The 18,615-nt window shown below is 39.9% G+C and overlaps 1 protein-coding gene across 5 annotated transcripts; it reads left to right on the top strand.

Moving 5' to 3' along the window:
• The first annotated feature begins 35 nt into the window (after nucleotides 1-35).
• ANKRA2 (ankyrin repeat family A member 2) lies at nucleotides 36-13,614 on the top strand. Of its 5 annotated transcripts, none has more exons than XR_010608742.1 (11): nucleotides 36-93; nucleotides 889-1,290; nucleotides 3,199-3,357; nucleotides 4,619-4,684; nucleotides 6,047-6,144; nucleotides 6,321-6,446; nucleotides 6,835-6,901; nucleotides 6,998-7,078; nucleotides 8,111-8,243; nucleotides 10,746-10,779; nucleotides 12,363-13,614. XR_010608742.1 is itself a non-coding variant. In XM_065662635.1 (9 exons), exons 2-9 carry the CDS (start codon nucleotides 990-992, stop codon nucleotides 8,164-8,166), a joined length of 954 nt encoding a protein of 317 aa, XP_065518707.1. In that variant the 5' UTR covers nucleotides 36-93; nucleotides 889-989; the 3' UTR covers nucleotides 8,167-9,107. The 5 variants fall into 5 exon arrangements, 1 of the variants encoding a protein (XP_065518707.1); XR_010608743.1 differs by having other exon boundaries at nucleotides 12,479-13,613; XR_010608740.1 differs by lacking the exon at nucleotides 12,363-13,614 and having other exon boundaries at nucleotides 10,746-10,930.
• The last annotated feature ends 5,001 nt before the right edge of the window (nucleotides 13,615-18,615 follow it).

Raw genomic sequence — 18,615 nt, 5'->3', positions numbered from 1 at the left:
AAAACCGACTCTAACCTAGCCAATCGCCACCTCGGCGGGGCTGTAGGGCGTCACGTCCGCCTCCCTGTCAGCGATTGAGGTGGTGGTGCCGAGGTGAGGGGGAGCTGTAGGGCCCGGGCTGCCTTACCTTGTCTTCCGTCCCGTCCCGTCCCGTCCCGTCCCGTCCCGTCCCGTCCCGTCCCGTCCCGCGCCGCCAGGGGTTCCTGGGCGGCGGGTTCTCCGCAGCGCCCGTGGCGGGGGCCTCGCTGCCGCTGCAACCCTCCTTCGGGCCCTTCGTGCCGGGGCTGGCGGCTTGCGTTAAGTGGAGAGGGCGGGCTGCAGGAGGGCATGGCGCTGCCAGGCCGCGGAGCCCCCCGTGGCGTTAGGCTGCCCTGGTGCTGTCAGGGTGAACTGGGCCGTTCTGTGTCACCGACATAGATGGAGTTGTTTTCCTGCGCATAGGGCAGAAGCCATTTGTTTTACTCAGGTTATGGAAAGGCCTAAGAGTCATAAAATGGCATAAAGTCACTGTAAATTTTCCTTCAAGTCTAATGTTTTTAGGAAATAAAATCATGTTCTCCTGTCTTGGCATAAACATGGTTGGTTGTGGTGGGGTTTTTTTGTTGCAACCGGACTAATACTATGAAACATTACTTAGATGGAGCTCCTAGTGGCTTCATTATGGAATTTGCCTTAAATATCCGCATGATCAAATTTGAATGGATGGTTTGGTGTCTTCAATTTAAACCCATACCCACAACCGGTACTGCTTGTGACAGCAGTAGGTTTGGTATTTCACCACGGTTTTGACTATTAGAACCAAATTCCATCAGCTTCAGTGAAACCAAGCTTGGTGTATTTTTATGCATTGCTTCACCAGAGTGTTGTTAACCTGTTAAATGTTTTCAGTTTCAGGGTATTTAGACATCCGGATCTCTAGGTACAGCTTCATTGGCTGGAACTGCTAGTGGCTGGAAACCATGAAGAAACTTTTTGTATAAAACTTTCACATGGCTGGGGGCATGGCATCTTCAACAAACTTAGATGTTGCAGCCCAGTTAATTGTGGAAGAATGTACTGCTAGCTACAGCCTTCCACCCATGCCGGACATCAAAGTGGAGCATCAGCTTGACTCTAGCACAGAGGAAGGCCCAGCTCAGAGTGTTACCATGGGAATGAAATTCATTTTGCCCAATAGATTTGATATGAATGTCTGCTCGCGATTTGTGAAATCGTTGAATGAAGAGGACAGTAAAAATATTCAAGACCAAGTTAACTCTGACCTTGAAGTGGCATCTGTCTTATTTAAAGGTTGAACTTTATGGTACAAATTTTTGTGTGTGGACTGTGTCATCCTGTTAAACTGCTATTTTTCCAAAAAAAAAAAGCCTCTGCCTTACGCCTGTGTTAATCAGTAATAGTTGTCTAGAATTTCTTACCCATCTATTTTTACTAAATACTTAATGAATTATTATTGTAAAATTAATTTCTTCCATATTATTTTTAAAACAGTTTCTTCTTAATTGAAAAAGTAGTGGCACAAAAAGTCTCTGATTTAATTTAATAAGAGCTCATGCTGATCATGAAAACAAGTTTCCTTCTTTTGTGTATCATGTTCTACCACATGCTACATGTTGTTGAGTGCATGTATCTGCAAAACACTACTGAAAGCACTATATGATCATTTCAACTTCAGTAGCTTCCTGCAGCGTGTTTTATCCTTTCAGTGGTATCAATGACAAAATAGCATAGCTCATACCATTGATTTTGTTTTATCAATATGGATATACAAAGCCTGTAGTTGTTGCAGTGATTGGCTTGCCAGTGCAGCTTCACACTACTTGAAAGTGAGTGTTACTCCAGTTCTGGATCACTGCAGCTGGATCTCCAGCCATTGCTGGTCAGCTTCATCAGAACTGATCCATGCTTTTTTGTGGCTGAACATGTTGATAGAGGACAGAATTAGGACTTCCGTCTATTTCTCCTTAACAGTTGTGATTTCCAGTGCTTGCTGTCATATTTCAGACTCTTAGTGATGTATCTTTTCATGAGGTTGAATTTGACCTGTTTTCTACAACACGTACAAACACGGACCTATTGTCAATTTGGATGGTTTCTCTGATGTGTATTGTTGGCTGCAGTTCATTGTAGCCATTGTAATTTTCAAACTTTTTTGATTTGCAGGCCCTAAGTGCTTACTAGTGGAGCTGCAGACCTGAACGGCAGATTTAGACCCATCAGCAGTAGGGTGTTTTTTTCTTAGGTAATATTTGTGAACCCCTTAGAAGTAGTCCTGCAGATCCAGGTACCACAGGTCAAAATCCCTGGTAGGTCCCTTAGTTTGATCAAGTCAGCTGTAGCAATTTGATTAGCAAACAAAATGTAATTTAATTTTCATCCAGTTACCCTCTAATTGTAATTGGTTGTCTCCCTGAATTTGCACTTGGGTTTATGATCGTGAGTTTCTCTATGGGATGAGTTCAGTGTGCCTGTTAATTACTTTTCAGTCATTAATTACTGTTGCACACTGATGTCAAGTCGATTTAGCCAGTAATGGAGTTTAATCTTTCAGTATGTATTTCCAGTATTTAATCAGTCAGCTTCTTAAAAATTACTTGGCTCCTCAGCTACTTCTCAAAGCAAGTGGTGACTTGCTGTTGCATTTTATGGAAGTTACTGTGGAATATCTCTCTTCTTGCTGGATAAGTATTAATAAGGCATTCATAATGCAGTTACAGATTTATCCAGCGGAAGTGTAAAAACTCCTGGAGAAGAAAATTAGTGAAGGTAGTCTTGGGGAATAGGCAAAGGGATGATCTGAGCAGTTACCTGACTGCATGGCTGACTGAAGCTACATCATGTTATTGCACTGGAGAGCATTAATAAGAATGTAGTAGGCTGTATGGGGCTCTTGTACCTGATAAATCCATGCCAGGCACTGTTGAAAATATAGATGAAGGCTTAACCTCAGACACCCAATTTGTGTGACATTATGCTGTACTGAATATTAAACATGTGGGTAGCAGCATTGTTTTATGCTAGAAATGAAAACAGCTGTGTGACAATACACAGTGAAAAAGCACGTGTCACAAAGCTTACTTAACATGGGTTTTAAAGATCTTGTGACACCGGTGCCTTCTAGTTTGACTTAAAATCTGTGGCTTGCTTTTAATGCTTTACTAGTATTGAAATCCTGTCTGTTTTCTCTGTTCAATGTAGCTGAATGCAACAGCCACACTTCTCCTTCCCCTGGTATCCAAGTAAGACATGTTTATACTCCATCAACTACTAAGCATTTCTCACCAATAAAACAATCAACTACCCTAACTAACAAACACAGGGGAAATGAAGTCTCTACAACACCTCTGCTTGTAAACTGTAAGTATCCTGACTTACTGTTAATTATTTTGTGAACTGTGTGTTAGATGGCTGACAGATTTTTCTATTTTTTTTCCTTTGGTGTTTTAATAAACTTGTGTATGTAGAAAACATTGAGATAGTCTTGTCTAATTTCACATGGTTCCACCTGTGAAATAGTAATCCACCTGCTGTTTTGAGTGCATGTCTGAAGTGTATTTTCCAGAAAGGATCCAATTCTTGATTAAAAAAAAATAGGTAAAGATTTTTCTGATCCTTTCTGAGCTTTAAGTCAATGTGCTTCTTGTACTTGTTTTCAGAACCTGTGCATCTTGTAAAATTTATTAAAATTAGATAATTGGTGTTACAAACTCATACTGCAAATGTCATGATTGCCACGTACCTTGAAAGGCAGTACAATTTATGGGGTTTTGTTAATTGGTAGGTATTTTCTTTATAAATTAATTCTATTTAATTCATTTATAAATTATTTCATCTATATATTATAAATTTAATATTAGAAAAAAAGTTGTTTGCATTGCAAAAATTAATCTGGAGCTGCAACATGAACATGAACAAAATACACAGTCTTTCTAAAAAAAATAAAACTTTAATGTTTCATGTAGTGGAGAAAGACAGTGAACAGTATGTATTATGTACTTGTTAGCTAATTTTATTGTTATATAATGTGGATCATTTATTATGTATTCCCTCCTGACCACCTTTCCAACCTCTTGGTATTGAAGACCAGCTTTGATAAGTTTAAAACAAGCCCACAGTCTTTTTTTCCCCCTGTAGATGTAGATGCAGATATCATGTCTTGTAATAGTTTTGTAATGCCTGATGTATTCCACATTGTAGTGAGTGAGAGTCATGCCACAGGTTCACTGAGCAGTGTGACAGGTCTCCTGACACATGACCTCTTAGATGTCATTTTAAAACTATACAACTTCAATTTATCAAAGATGCTTATTTTCATTTTGTAAATGGTCTTAATATGATCTTGGATTGCTGGCCAAGCATCAGGGAGCATGTTGCCTTGTAAAGAGTCAGTGCGGGAAGTATCTTCTGCTTTTTAGTACAATTTCTACCTCGGTTAAAAAATTACCTAAACCTGTGGAACGTTTTGAAAACTTTTTAAGATAGTGATTCTAGTTCAGAGTATAATGTGAAACCTACCTACATTCTCAGATCCATGTTCTGTACTGCTTAAGCCAAATTCCAAATAGAGCAGAATGAAAACTGGTATGTGTGACACATGATTTTGCTTCCTTTTTTTCAGCTTTATCAGTTCATCAGCTGGCTGCTCAGGGAGAAATGTTGTATCTGGCCACGCGTATTGAACAAGGTGAGACAAAAGGAAAGTAAATTCTTCCTTTTTTCTTTGGGGTATTTATACTCTGTTGTGCTTAACTTCTCCCAAAAAAACATTAAATAAATAAATAAATCCTCAATTCTGGAACAAACTGAAGGATATTTCACGTATCTGTTCTTTGCAGATGTGGACTTTTGTTTCTTATCTGTCTTTTATTCACTGTTTCCTATGATTTGGGTTTTAAGTGAAACATTAGCATCAATAGGAGTTGTAGGTGAATCCCTTCCTCTGCCTGCTCCCCAGCTACATATGTAATCCATATAAATGAGAGGGGAGAATCCGTTCTGTCAGAAGAGTTGTTACTTTTTTATTGTTAATATCTTTGTAATTTAAAACAATGGCTTTCCAATTTTATTTAATCAATCAATGTCTAGAGCTGTATGTTGGTAACTTAAACCATTGGCTCACACCCACGATATAATAGTGCTGCTCAGTCTGAGTTGGGTGATAGTTTTCAGTGTGACATTTGTGTGTCCATAATGCATAGCATATTGAATGGAGTAATATACTGTTAGTAGTATAAGAGAATATATTGTTAATAGTATATTATTATACTAGTAGTAATCAGTCATGCTTTCAGTACATCTTTGTTGAAATGTTTGCTGGAAAGCAAGTAATGAGTCTCTGAGTCTATATACTTTGTAATGTATATAGCAAACAAATTGATTCTGGAGTATCAGTAAAAAATGCATACTCTAGTGCTGTGATAAGCATTGGATTTTTTAAGTACTTGAATATTTTTTACAAGTTCCAACTCAACTATTTCAGCCAGCCAAATGTTAAAATATTTTCTTTTTCCTTCTTTCAGCTGCACTAGAAATAGACCTTAATTGTTTCCACAAAACACCCTATTGATTACATGAACTCTGGGGGAAATGGAGATATACTGTCTATATTGCTTTACAAGATAATTCTTTACACGATTTTGTGGCTCACTGTTGGAAAAAAAAAAAAAACCAACATCATTTTCTGCAGTGTAATATAGACTGTCCCTCTTCGTTTTTCAAACAGCTCTTCTCTTTTTTCTAAAGATAAAGCCCAGATTACTGACAACTTGTAACATTTCTGAGTAGGAGCTTGATTTATAGAGCTTAAAAAATTAATAAACCCAATTTTTAAATTTTACTTTGCTCAGTTTAATGTTTTTTCTTTCTTGGACAAAGATATTTGTACCACCACTGCAACAGAATTTTGTTTTTAAAGTTAAGGTAAGAATGATTTTTAGGCTACACTGATACCTCAGTCCATTCACTATGAATACATCAATGCATTTCACTAGCTTCTACTGTGCTTTAGTGAAAGGGATTACTAAATTACATATTTATCTTTACACAGAAAATGTAATCAATCATAAGGATGAAGAAGGATTTACCCCTCTGATGTGGGCTGCAGCTCATGGACAGATAGCAATAGTGGAATTTCTCCTCCAAAATGTAAGGAAATAAACACACCTTGTTTTAAATTAATTTACTTTTTAGTTCAGTTTGCCTTCTGATTTTTTTTTTCAATGCTGCTATACACTTAAAAGTTTTAGTTAAGTTCTGTGTAAAACCTCACATTTAAAAAAAGTGTGGTTGATTTGTTGTTGCTGTTGTTATTATAATTTCAGGGTGCAGATCCTCAGATTTTGGGGAAAGGACGAGAAAGTGCCCTCTCACTGGCTTGCAGTAAAGGATACACAGATATTGTCAAAATGCTGCTCGACTGTGGAGTTGATGTCAATGAGTATGACTGGGTAAGACTCTAGCTCCAATTTGTCAGAGGGTGCTTTGGTCAGAAATTTGGACCAGGGCATAGCGCTGTTTCGGGTTTTAAAATTATTCTACCTCTTCTAAAATACCTGAGAGTTTCAAAACTTTTATAGGACAAGAGAAGTTGGCATTACTAGTTCTGACTTGTTGGCAAAAAGAGAATGAGACTAACACTGAGTCCTTCTGGAAGGGTGAGCTTGCAGTCTAAGCAGTAGACAAAAAAAAATAAATTGAAGTTCCAAAATAGCATCTGATTTTTATAAAACCTATTAAGTTTCTTACTGATACATAGAAGTATACTGGTGTGTTAATGAATTACAATTGCAGACTGCTCAGTCATTAAGTTTCTAAGGCTTTTCTTTGCATTCGCAGAATGGAGGCACACCTCTACTGTATGCAGTACATGGGAACCATGTGAAATGTGTAAAAATTCTCCTTGGTAAGCAGACTGTCCCAACTTTATTATCAATGATAATACTGAGTATTGCCAGTTCTTATTGTCAGAAGTATGAGTTTCCTTTCCTATTTTACATAGAAAGTGGTGCTGATCCAACTATTGAAACAGATGCTGGCTGTAATTCCATGGATCTGGCTGTAGCCTTGGGCTATCGGAGTGGTGAGTATTGCAAATGTAAATTCTTTGATTTTGATTTTTACTGCTCCTTGTTTACGTAGCTGCTGCAATGATCTGATAGAAGTTTTGCAGCTGTTAGAAAATCCCTATCCTACAAGTCTTACTACACCTAAATGTATCAGCCCAAAATGGGTAGGGATTTCTGTGCCTGTCTCAGAAAGCCGAGTACCTAGTAAGAAATGTCACTGACCTGGGCCTGCATCTGGGGGCACAGATAATGGTGTGCAGGGCTGATGCAGCCCTTAGCTGCTCCCCCACCCTGTACAAAAGGGTGTGTGTTGCACCAGACAATGATAAGAGACCTGCAGCCCTCCTGACCTGCTCACCCTGGCACTTTGTTGATTGTCATGATGTGATATAGCTTGCAAAACCTTCTTTCTCTGTCAGACTAGCTCCAGTTTTTCTTGGAGACAAACAGTAACAGCCAGGATCAGTGAATTAGGCTACCTGATTTGTTTCTAGAAAAAAGAGGCAAAGAAGGGATTCTTCATTGTTTTCTCCTCATGCTGCCCTCATTTTGAAAGCTGTGAAATGCCTGCCATTTACAGAAATGAACTGTATCCTGAAATAAGCCCAGCACTGCATGTATAGCTTCTCCAACCAGGGCCCTGTACTTATAGGGTGGCAGTAACATTATTAATGTCTAGATACAGCACTGCTTCAAGAGTTCAGTCTCAAAACATTCTACAGAAGTCGTTTTTAATAAACATTTTTACTTACTTTCCATTTAAAAATTTGTTTTCCATATACTGTCAGCCTTTTCAAACTAGAGAACAGATCATCAGCTCAAAACCCTGCCATCTGTCTTACTGGGTGTATTGGTTTTGCAATATATGAGGCTTTTATTTTCTGAAGGGATGCAAACTCTCTTCCAACAGTGAATTTATTCCCGTTTGGGTTTTATTAAGCGATTGTACAGGACAAGCTGGCATCTACCAGGAAAAAATAGTACAGCCCTAAAAATGTGAAAAAACATTGAACACTGATTAACTTGGATTTTTTTCTCTGCTTTAGTTCAACAGGTTATTGAGTCTCATTTATTAAAGCTACTTCAAAATATCAAGGAATAACTGTTGGCTCTTTTGCTGGTGTCAGTTCTTGGCTTGGACATTTGTACTGCTTTTTAGCCCTATAATCAGTGACAAGGGTTAGTTGTTTTTAACTTTACCTCAGTTCAACTATTTGCTGGTTTTAGTTAAGCTTTTTAATATTCTTCCTCGTCTTGTTGTTCATAAAATTATGCAATGTCATCCTTTTCTTAATATTTTATATAATTTTAGAAGAAAATTAGTTGTGCATGAAAATATTTGTAAATATAACCAGTTTTGACCATCTAAATGTTTACACTGAGTGCAGTGGGTGGCACTGTGACATGTGCCCTATTTCATGTCATTGATACATGTTCCCAGGACAAAATGTATTTAGATAACTGAGGTGTGTCACCACAGAAGATACACATCTTTAGTATTACCAATAATAAAATCTGCACCAGATGTGATTGCTTTCAAGATCCCCAGTTGATACTACTGCATAAGCTTTTGGCTTTATCTGATTTTTAATTTGGTAGTAAATTGAAGGGCTTTGGTGATGGTAGTTTAATTCCTACCTAATTTCTTCCCATGTCCCTTCCTGTTGTAGTCCTGAAACAGCTAGGCTAGAGCATCCTAGGTAGAAACTTCTCTGACAAAATGAAGCCAAATTACAAGTGCAGAATTCCTAGCTCCTAAATACCCTCCCTGCAGTGGCTGAAAGCAGCCATCAGCTGTATAGGAAGACAAGCCAAATCCTACTGCATTCCAGCCTTCTTCAGCCAGTGTGCTCCTTTGGATCATAGAATCATAGGATATCTCAAGATGGAAGGGACCCATAAGGATCATCGAGTCCAACTCCCTGCTCCTCACAGGACTACATAGAACTAAACCATATGATTAAGAACGTCACCCAGGCGGCCCTTGAACTCTGACAGACATGGTGCCATGACTGCTTCCCTGGGAGCTTGTTCCAGCAACCATCTGCCTGAGGAAACTTCTCCTAATGTCCAAACTGAACTTTCTCTGACACAGCTTCATTCCATTTGGTCACCAGAGAGATCAGCACTTCTCCCTCGGCTGCCACCCCTTGATGCAGTTGTAGGCTATGAGGAAGTCACCCCTGAGTCTTCTCCAAGCTGAACAAACCAAGTAACCTCAGCTGCTCCCCAGAAGTCTTACCCTCAAGGCCTTTCACCATCTTGGTCACTCTCGTCTAGACATACTCTAATGGCTTGATGTCATTGTTATGCTGAGGTATCCAAAACTGCACAGAGTACTCAAGGTGGGGCCACACCAATGCAGTCTGGAGTGGGACAATCAATGACCTCCCTTGACCAGACAGCTATACTGTTCTTGATGTACCCCAGGACACGGTTGGCCCTTCTGGCTGCCAGGGCACACTGTTGACTCACATTCAACTTACCATCAATGCAAACCCACAGAACTCTCTTTGTAGGGCTGCTATCCAGCCTCTCATCCCCTCCTTTGGCAGGATGTCCCAACAGCTGTTCAAGTAGAACAGCAATTATGATTTTGAGATTAGTTTAAAAATTAGGCAATGTGCACTGATTTTGAGTCCCCTGCACTGAGTAATGGGACATGTGATAGTTTTGGACAAATAATAGATAAACTTCTGGAAGAGACTTCTCAGAAGCTTTTTCCCTGACTGTACATACAGATGTCTGTAGAGTTCGCATGTTTTCATAAGCATTTCTCCATTGTGTCCACTAGAGGTCTAGCATCCAGGCACATCCATGCACCCCCCCTAGCCCCTGCCTTTCTTCCTTGCTTCATGTAACTTTTCTATTTGAAAATATTCCATACACAAAGGAAATCAATACTGTTTAAAGTACATGCACTGTGATCCTGACGAAGGTTACTGGAAGGCTGGGGCATAATCCAGCCAAGTTGTTCTGAGCCAGGGCCGGAAAAATAACTCAAAACGTTAACTTTGTTATTTCAGAGTGACTAGATATGCAATAGGAGAAAACGTAAGGAAAAAAAATCCAAACCTACACAGATTAAACCTGAATTTCTGGCCAAATTTCTCTATAACTCTACTGAAACATCAGTGATGTATAGAAGGTGTAAATTGGGCCAAAATTAACCTCTGAAAGGTTGTGCGAGAGCAAATTCAGAAATCCATTTCTTTCATGAAGCTGAAAACTGAAATGTAATGAACCTAAGGTGAAGGGAGGTGAAGCAGGAAAATGTAATTGACCCTGCTGATGCTGGTGAAATCCTTGCTGCATCTGAGTATTCTCTGTCTCCCAGACTTTAACACTTGTATTTTTTATGTAGAGTTTTACAACAGTTTTATTGTATCATGCATGATTAAATCAGGTGAAAGAAACAGTAAATCCAGCATGCCTTGGAAGCAAGGTAGGGAAATTGTTTCGTAATTAAAATCTAGAAAAATGTGTCTTCCTACAAGTAATTTTAAAATAACATTAAGTAGCCATTACTGTAAAAATTGCGTATTATAAATACTGAGATTTAATGGCTGATGTAAAAACAAATATCAAATTTCCATGTTTGTTGAAAAGCAATGCAAAAATAATGCAAACCATCTTTTCTGGAAACATCATAACCTGACCTATTTCTGTTTATTTTTTAAGACTCTTTGTGTATGGACATGCTATTCAAGTGTGCGTAAGTACCAGAATTTGCTTTTTGTGTATTACTTGTGTTACAGGAAAATACTTGTTCTAAATGATGAACCTTCTGTATCTGCTTTGTATTTTGCCTTGCACTTCAATAAGCATTGAGTTAATATATAGGAAATAAACTGATTAATTCTTAACTATTGCCTGATAATGTATCATACAGGGAGATACTAAAATAGAGGAACATTGAATAAGACAGCAAAATGTAAAATTTCTTCCATCTTTTTGCTGTAGAATTTCAAGCGATTGTCAAATAGTCATCACCACACATCCCACAAAAGTGAGCACAGAGGTGAAGATAATTATCTTTTGGAAGCCATTCACTGTGTTAAGAACCCTTTCTATAGCATAACAGTATGCTAAGGCAATGAACTTGGAACTGAAGTTTTCTGTGGCTCTTTGTGAGGGCCCTGCAGGGAACAGCCAGCAGTATTTCATAAGCTGTGATTCAGGCACCCTGAGGAAAATTTAGAGTTGGCAAACCAGGAGCAGAGGGGGGAAAATCAATGCAAAGAAAAAGCTTTACTCACTGGAAAAAATCACTGTCAAAAAAGCCCAGACAACTTGATTATGCAATATTAACAGCATGCTTCACTCCACGTACTTCATGTTTCTCTGAGGCACAACAATGAATTTGTTTTTCTTGGTGTAAATACTTCTCAGTATTCAGCTTTTTTTGTTTCTAGTGGTAAAAAATGTAAAGCCCCTGATTCAGCATTGGTAACTGTTCTGAAACACCAGCCTGCTGATTTTGTTTTAGTGAACCATCTCTGTAGCCTTTCATGGCAGGGAGATGACACTAGGAGTTACCTTTGAACCACAGCCGTGTTTCCTTGCCATGGCATCCCAAAGACCAGAGGCAGTCAAAATCTTAACTCCAAGTTGATTCTCTCTAAACAGTTGTCCTGGGTTGAGCAGCAGCAGTCATTCTGCTTTGCAAAGCAGATTGCCTAGCAGTTTCATGTAGTAATAACAGAAAAAGGCTTCAGAGCTACACAAAGTCTTTGTCTCATTCATTCACATTTGACTTTGCAGGGTATTCTGGTCTATTTAACAGAGCAAGTACACAACAAACACTGCAATTCAGTGGGTATGACAGTTGTCAGATTTAACATCCTGGCTGCAACTGCTCAGAAACCTTACAGTACAAGACAGGCTTTATCTGTATTGCAGGGAAGTAAAAGAAAGCTGAAGAAACAAGCAGCCCTCTTCACAGAGGGCAATACAGGTGCGGAAATTCCACCATGGAGAACAAATTTTTACACATCCACTTTGTAATTGCTCAAAGAACTTCTGCTTTCTCTCAGTTGAGCAGTGACTGAGATAGAAACTGAACCAACAGAGACAGTGAAGAATAACCAGATTGTTAATATTTGATTAAAAGAAGTTAAGATACTGTCTGTAAACTGATTCTCAAAGGAACTGTGACCAGTACACCCTGCTCCCAAACCCTACTCAAGGCAATTAGCATAAGTGACATTAGTGTAACTAGTGCCATTTTATGAGGGAAGCAGCCACCTTCTGGGGTCAACCACACCATGTATTCATTCCCTTTCCCATCATTTTCAGGCCCTGAAGGTCCTGTGCACCACGTAGACAGAGGAAACAGATTCCTCCTTCCCCTTCCTACCAGCCTCGGTTCCTGGGCACGAGGCCAATTACTCCCTTGCTTACTCTCCTCAAAGGTCCCAGACAGCCTGATGGTGTTGATGACCCTGACACAGAACAAGGATGGTAACAGCACCAGAGCACTGTCTGTAAAATCAAACACAAGTCCTAATGGGGAACATGGACCAGAACTGCTGCTGGGCAGTGAGTGAGACGAGGACCTGCCCAGGACACCTCCACTGTGTCTTCTGCTTCCTCCAAGGACTGAGGGAGTGACTCATTCTTTTGTATGATTTGAATCTAGATTATGATTGTTATATTGATACAGCAAACCAGGTATTAACATCTGATCTTCAGATGGTCCGGGTGATTAGAAATTGTAAATTAAACTGTGTTACAGATTCTGTATTATGCTACTTAGATGTGCTACATTGATGCTGCTTGGAGAAATCCTGTACCATTCTAATAATAAATTCTGCGCTATACTAATCATAGTATCTTAAGAAAAAAAAGAAAAAAAAAGCTGTAATTGTAACTATAACTTAGTGCTGTTACCATTCTGACAAGAAACCCTAAAAAGAACCTCTCTGTCCCCTGAGTGTCAGGTGACAGAAGTGTAACTTTAAATCTATACATTTTCATCCAGACAGGATTCAGTCAAGTGAGGAGTTAATCATGTACAATGTTAGCACTACTATTAGCATGTAAATCTGATGAGCACTTTGTAACACTCTCCCCAGTCTCTTCTGGTTTTCCCTGGGGCTGCTACTGGTTCCACTCTGTTGCCTTCTTTGTTCATCAGTCTTGTTCTTTGAATTCCCCACTTGTGTTTCTGAGACAGTTACAGAAAGCAGCAACCTCCTGCCAAACCTTCCAAGGGTAAAGCCCCATCTCCCTTTCGCCGCGTGTGGGTTTTCCTTGGTATATAAAACCACACACACACAATAGCAAATCCCAAACAACAGTGTCCTACACCTACTCATGCCACACAGGGAGCTGGTGCCCACAGCAGGAGGCCAACAGATCAAAGATAGCACCTCTGCTCTCCACCTTTTACAAGGTCCACACAGCCCCCCGCTGTGGAAACAGAGGCAAACCCTGTCTCAGGGCCATGATACAAGGCTTCCCTCGTGGCACTTTTTCAGAGAACCCAGCAGCTGACATCCCAGTGGTACTCCTGCAGAAAGGAATAATGTTACACAGCCCCAGGGAGATGGAAATCGGCCTCTGAGCCTTACTCTTACTTGGCTAAGAAACAACATAGACAAACTTCTACTTACAGCATTCATAAATTTTGGATTTCCAAAGCTGCTTTACTGTGCCGTTGGTCCTATGTTCTTTCAGTAACCTTTAAGCAATCTTGACGCTCACTTCTTTAAACCCTAGTGATACTACCTAACTTGCAGCCTGAAGAGACAGCTGTAAACTAAGGCCAGAACTACTACTACTTTTACACCGCTGTGTTAGAGCAGTACTTGGAACAAAAACTGTCAGAAGTAGAGTGACCATGAAAGTTTATCCTAATTCCAGGTAGCTTTTCCACCTAAGCAGTTCACAATCACACCTGTATCTAGTCCCTAGCATGAACCAGATGCAGTTCCGTATCCTCATGAAACTGTAAAGGATAAGGGATAGAAAAGAAGAGAAAGGGACTATTTACTGGGATGATAGACCTAAGTCTGCTCTGCATTTTTCACTAAGAAGCTGATTGTTAGGGGAATTCCAGCACTTTTTCCTGAACGTTGTAGACCAGACTTTTTTCCTTTACAACAACAGTAAATCACTGCAGTGCAGACACAGACCATCACTACAATAATCATCATTAGTATTGTTACAGCAGTTCCGCTTCCATGCATCTCCTGCTGTGCAGCACATAATGCTTTCTGAAAGTACACTGCTCTGTCTGCCAGTGAATGTACAACTGGGTGAATTAGGAATCCAGTCACTTGGAACTTTAAAGATCAAAGATATTGTGAGGGGTTAATCCTAGGAATGACGTCTGAATAGATCTTTCTGTTGAGGGTGATTTGTCACCAAATTAAGCTAAAAACTCTATAGGCAAACATGACTGTAAAGCATGTCAGTCATTCTTCAACAGATGAGCAGTGATGAAGCCAACCATGCACACAAAAATCAGCAGGAAAGGCTGCAGAGCCCAACTGCAAACTGGGCACAGCAACGAGGTGGATTACAGCTGGGAGACTGCACTGTACAATTCACCCTTTTCCTGCAAAAAAGAAACCTAAGTAATCTGAATAATTTTGACCTGCATTCTGGGGAGCATTGTTTTGATTCATTACAGCAATAAACTGCATATGCTCTGTTTTTTAACACCGAAATCAAATCATGGCAAAAACAGCCACATGACATGCTTTTCACAGCCCCAAGCCTTTCTAGCACATCAGCATTTGTATTTCATAAATAGAAAATACAGATTACAGACAGTATCATTTTCACACAAATTATAGTATATATCACTATATACCACTGGCAAGTATTTCAGGAGGACCTATCATTCAATCAATAGCTTGACTCAAACTCTCTGTATTATGGTCAACTAGAGGACAGAGGATGATATGCAATCTGCAGGCAAATTTGATGTGCCAGCATTTAGCCAGGCTTCTAGCCCAGGAGAAAAATAAATATGGGCAAGCTCTGGCTAAACCCTATCAATCCCTGTACCCTGCATTTGTAGCCATTAGGTTACGCCTCGATTGTATTATTTTTGCATCACAAAAAACAGCCTGCCTAGCTACTCTGCATCTGTGGCATAATGTCTGTCATGAATATAGGGTAAGATCACAGGCATAACAGCATTGCCATTGTCTCAAAAAAGGGCTTTTGTCTGGAATCATTATGGTTTTCTGCTCACATAAAATGTGAAGGTTTCAAGGAGGTCCACAGCCTCACACAAAATATACTGGTACCCTTAAAAGCTCAAGCCCCCCTTGAAATTCAACATACAGCCTGCTGACATAGTTTGTCTATAATGTATACTGTATTTCCTGGTGAAACTAGAGAGCTACTAAGATAGGATATAATTGAAAAAGCAAACATAAAAGCAATTCCACTTTTTGAAACAAATGATAGCACTTAATTTTCAAAGTACACATAATTAAATAGGGCAATGGTAAAATATGAGGGACAAATAGCGTGAGTGGAGTCTATTATACAAACATGAGAGGGCTGACACTAAAGCAGAATGACAATCCAGCCAGCCTACAGCTCCTGACAGAGGTCAGCCTAGGCACCAGTGTAATATGTGCACAAGGTCACTTCTAAGCCAGCCTGAATTTTATGTGCTGGTGGAAGAAGATGACTCAGAGAATCCCCAGACCTGTAGGCTACTCCAGCTTCTACAAACAGTAAAACACATGCAAAAAAAAATAAAATCTTAAAGATTATCACCCCCAGGTAGGAATTACTGGAGCATGAAATGCTGCTGATATACACACGGATTGCTTATCCAAATGCCGCCCCAGCATATGCTAAGGGCAAACCCCAGCTGGCCATGCTGGTTTCAAACTGTTTAGGAACTTCCCAAAACCAGGAAGAACTGCACCATCTTCTGATTCCTAACACTAAGTGGTGCAAAGCACCCAGAAGGGAAATACATGAATTTTTACACTAACTCCTCCCTGCTGCTTTGGAGACCTGCTCTCCCAGGGACGAAAACTTGTAACAGGCACATCAAACCAATAAGCCTGCCACTCTGCTGCCACTACTGTTCCATTTTTTCACTTAATCTGATTTTAGTTTAGGTATGAATCCCACAAACATCCATGACCATATTACCTTTACAGGATCAGGACCCTTGAGACAGTAGCTGCTTCTCACCGTATGCTTATGTAAGAGTCCTACCTGGTGGGGGCTGATGACTTTCCCAACCATAACACAACAAAACGTGAGCTCACTAACCTGCACAGGTGAAGCCAAGCAATGCTAGAAAGCAGCACAAATGCAGAAGTCCTTGTACATAGCTGTTCATAAATACTGTAAACACGGCTCCCACCCACTCATCTGCTATGTATCACAGCCATGTCACTCACCATAAGTGGCTCTAATGAGGCTATCACTGCTCTTGGTTTTAGTATTGCAGACGCAATAATACTAAAGAGACAAGGAAAAAGTCATCACATGCATTACCAAAACTATTCTACGGTGACTGCCAGATGCCACAGATGTCTATGTCAAACACTAACATCACAGATATAGCACAGATTTTGGCCCACACAGCCATCTTTACATTATCTTTGTCCTGCACAGTCAGTTAGGAGTGCAAGGAAGCCCTTCTGGATCTCAGTTGGGTACTTAAAGATGGCAGCAGCCCTATTACACATAGTTATTAGGAGCTCATTGCAAAACAGCAGCCCACAAAAGACTACTGCAAGAGAAGATTCTGACGCTCAAGCCATACTCAGTTATCTCTGCAATTGTCTGATGCAGTTGCTGGATGTAAGAGGAAATCATAGCAGGACTAGCCACAGTACCTGGAGCTGCAGCTTAAACCCAGAATTTCTCCTGTTTCAATAGATACTTTCAGCATCTTCAAATCTTGCTTAACCTTATAGCATCATTTTAAACCCAATGATAACAAGCAGGTACAAACACTTGCCACAAGTTACGTGTTGGTTATGAAGCAGGAGGCTGCTCAGATATACATGACTTAAACCTTAAGATTCCAGCATAAACTCACCAGACATTATCTCAGGTGCAGCTCCATAAGCTGTACAGGTCTAAACAGAGAATGACCTTTTTAACTCAACTTCAGGTGTCTCCCGAAAACTGGGAGGGTAGGGCCAACCCACATCTACATTTCTCCAGTACTCAAAAAAAACTTCCAAAACAAAGCACCACACATACTTTACAAATATAGAATAGGGATTTCAAGTGCAGCAGATACTTCAACCATTATCTGCCAATACCCTGCATAGCACATCAAAACCCTAGCTGTGTCAGAAAAGTGTTGCAGGTGGTGGTTACTTGATAGCAAAAGCAAAAGCACTGTGTTAGGTATCAAACTGACCTTCAACCATCCCAGTATCCAAATAGCAGCAAGATGCTGAGAATTCTGCCTTATCATCAAATCACAGAATGTTTAGGGTTGGAAAGGACCTTAAGAGCATCTAATTCCAACCTCCTACAGTGGGCAAGGATGCCTCACACTAGACCATGGTGCCCAAGGCATTGTCCAGTCTTGCCTCATAGGCTGTCAGGCCTGAACACTGCCTTCTGCCTACCTAAGACATAACAGATACATGCCATAAAAATAATCATTAATGCCTTATACCACTACAAGACTCATCCAACAATTGCTCTGATTTGCTCAGATTCATTAGTAATGCAAAAGGTTGAGCTGTAGCTTATCTATAAGAAGTATTGTTAACCCACACACAACACACAAACAGTACCAGAACAGCTTTTTCACTGCCAGGATACCTTCACTTCAATGTAAAGGCAACATGCAAGTTACATCTGTTAAATCTATTTCTCAAAAAAACCCCCAACATATTATAGCAAGGCAGTCCAGCAACAGTATTAACCAAGCTGTCTTCCTTCTATTCAGGAACATTATTCTCTAATGATAATCCATGCACAAAGCAGAATATTAAGAGCATGGACTTTCATGTTGAGACCGCAAATAGTTTACGCTACCAAGAAACCTCAGCTTAAAGCTGATTAGAATAGACCAAAGTAGTTATTCTCCTGATTCTCAGAGCTTCTAGATGTTTAATCTGTCTTTAAAGTTATTGAGTTCAATTCAGTCAAGCTAATCCTGATACTCCCTCATGCTATAGACTATTTACCTTAGCTAAGTAAGCTTGACTCCGCTGCACGGTCAGCTCCCTTTCTGTAAACAGGACTTCCTCACAGAGCCCAGTACCTGTTACAGGTCAGGATTTTTCAACTATCACATCCAGTGACAAACATTTTCAGCAACTCTCACAAATTGCTGAATGCAATTGAAACTGTAAATCTGACAAGGAATAAATAACAGCTTAGAAAAATCAGGAGCCACACTGCAGGTATTATCTTAGCTCAAGACTTAGTTAAGTACTTGTTAATATTTTAACTTAATATTTTAACTCAGTATTTTAGCTTTAAAAAATCCTCTCTTTACACATAACATTATCTTGCCAGTCACTTAAGGTTGTAATCTAGTCATCATCGACACAGACCTCCCTGCAGGCTTTCCTATCTGTGCTGAATGTTA

The sequence above is a fragment of the Lathamus discolor genome, chromosome Z, assembly GCF_037157495.1.
Source record: "Lathamus discolor isolate bLatDis1 chromosome Z, bLatDis1.hap1, whole genome shotgun sequence".
Lineage (NCBI taxonomy): Eukaryota > Metazoa > Chordata > Aves > Psittaciformes > Psittacidae > Lathamus > Lathamus discolor.
The sequence above is the reverse complement of the archived record's forward strand: the minus strand, read 5'-3'. Positions and strand labels throughout refer to the sequence as shown.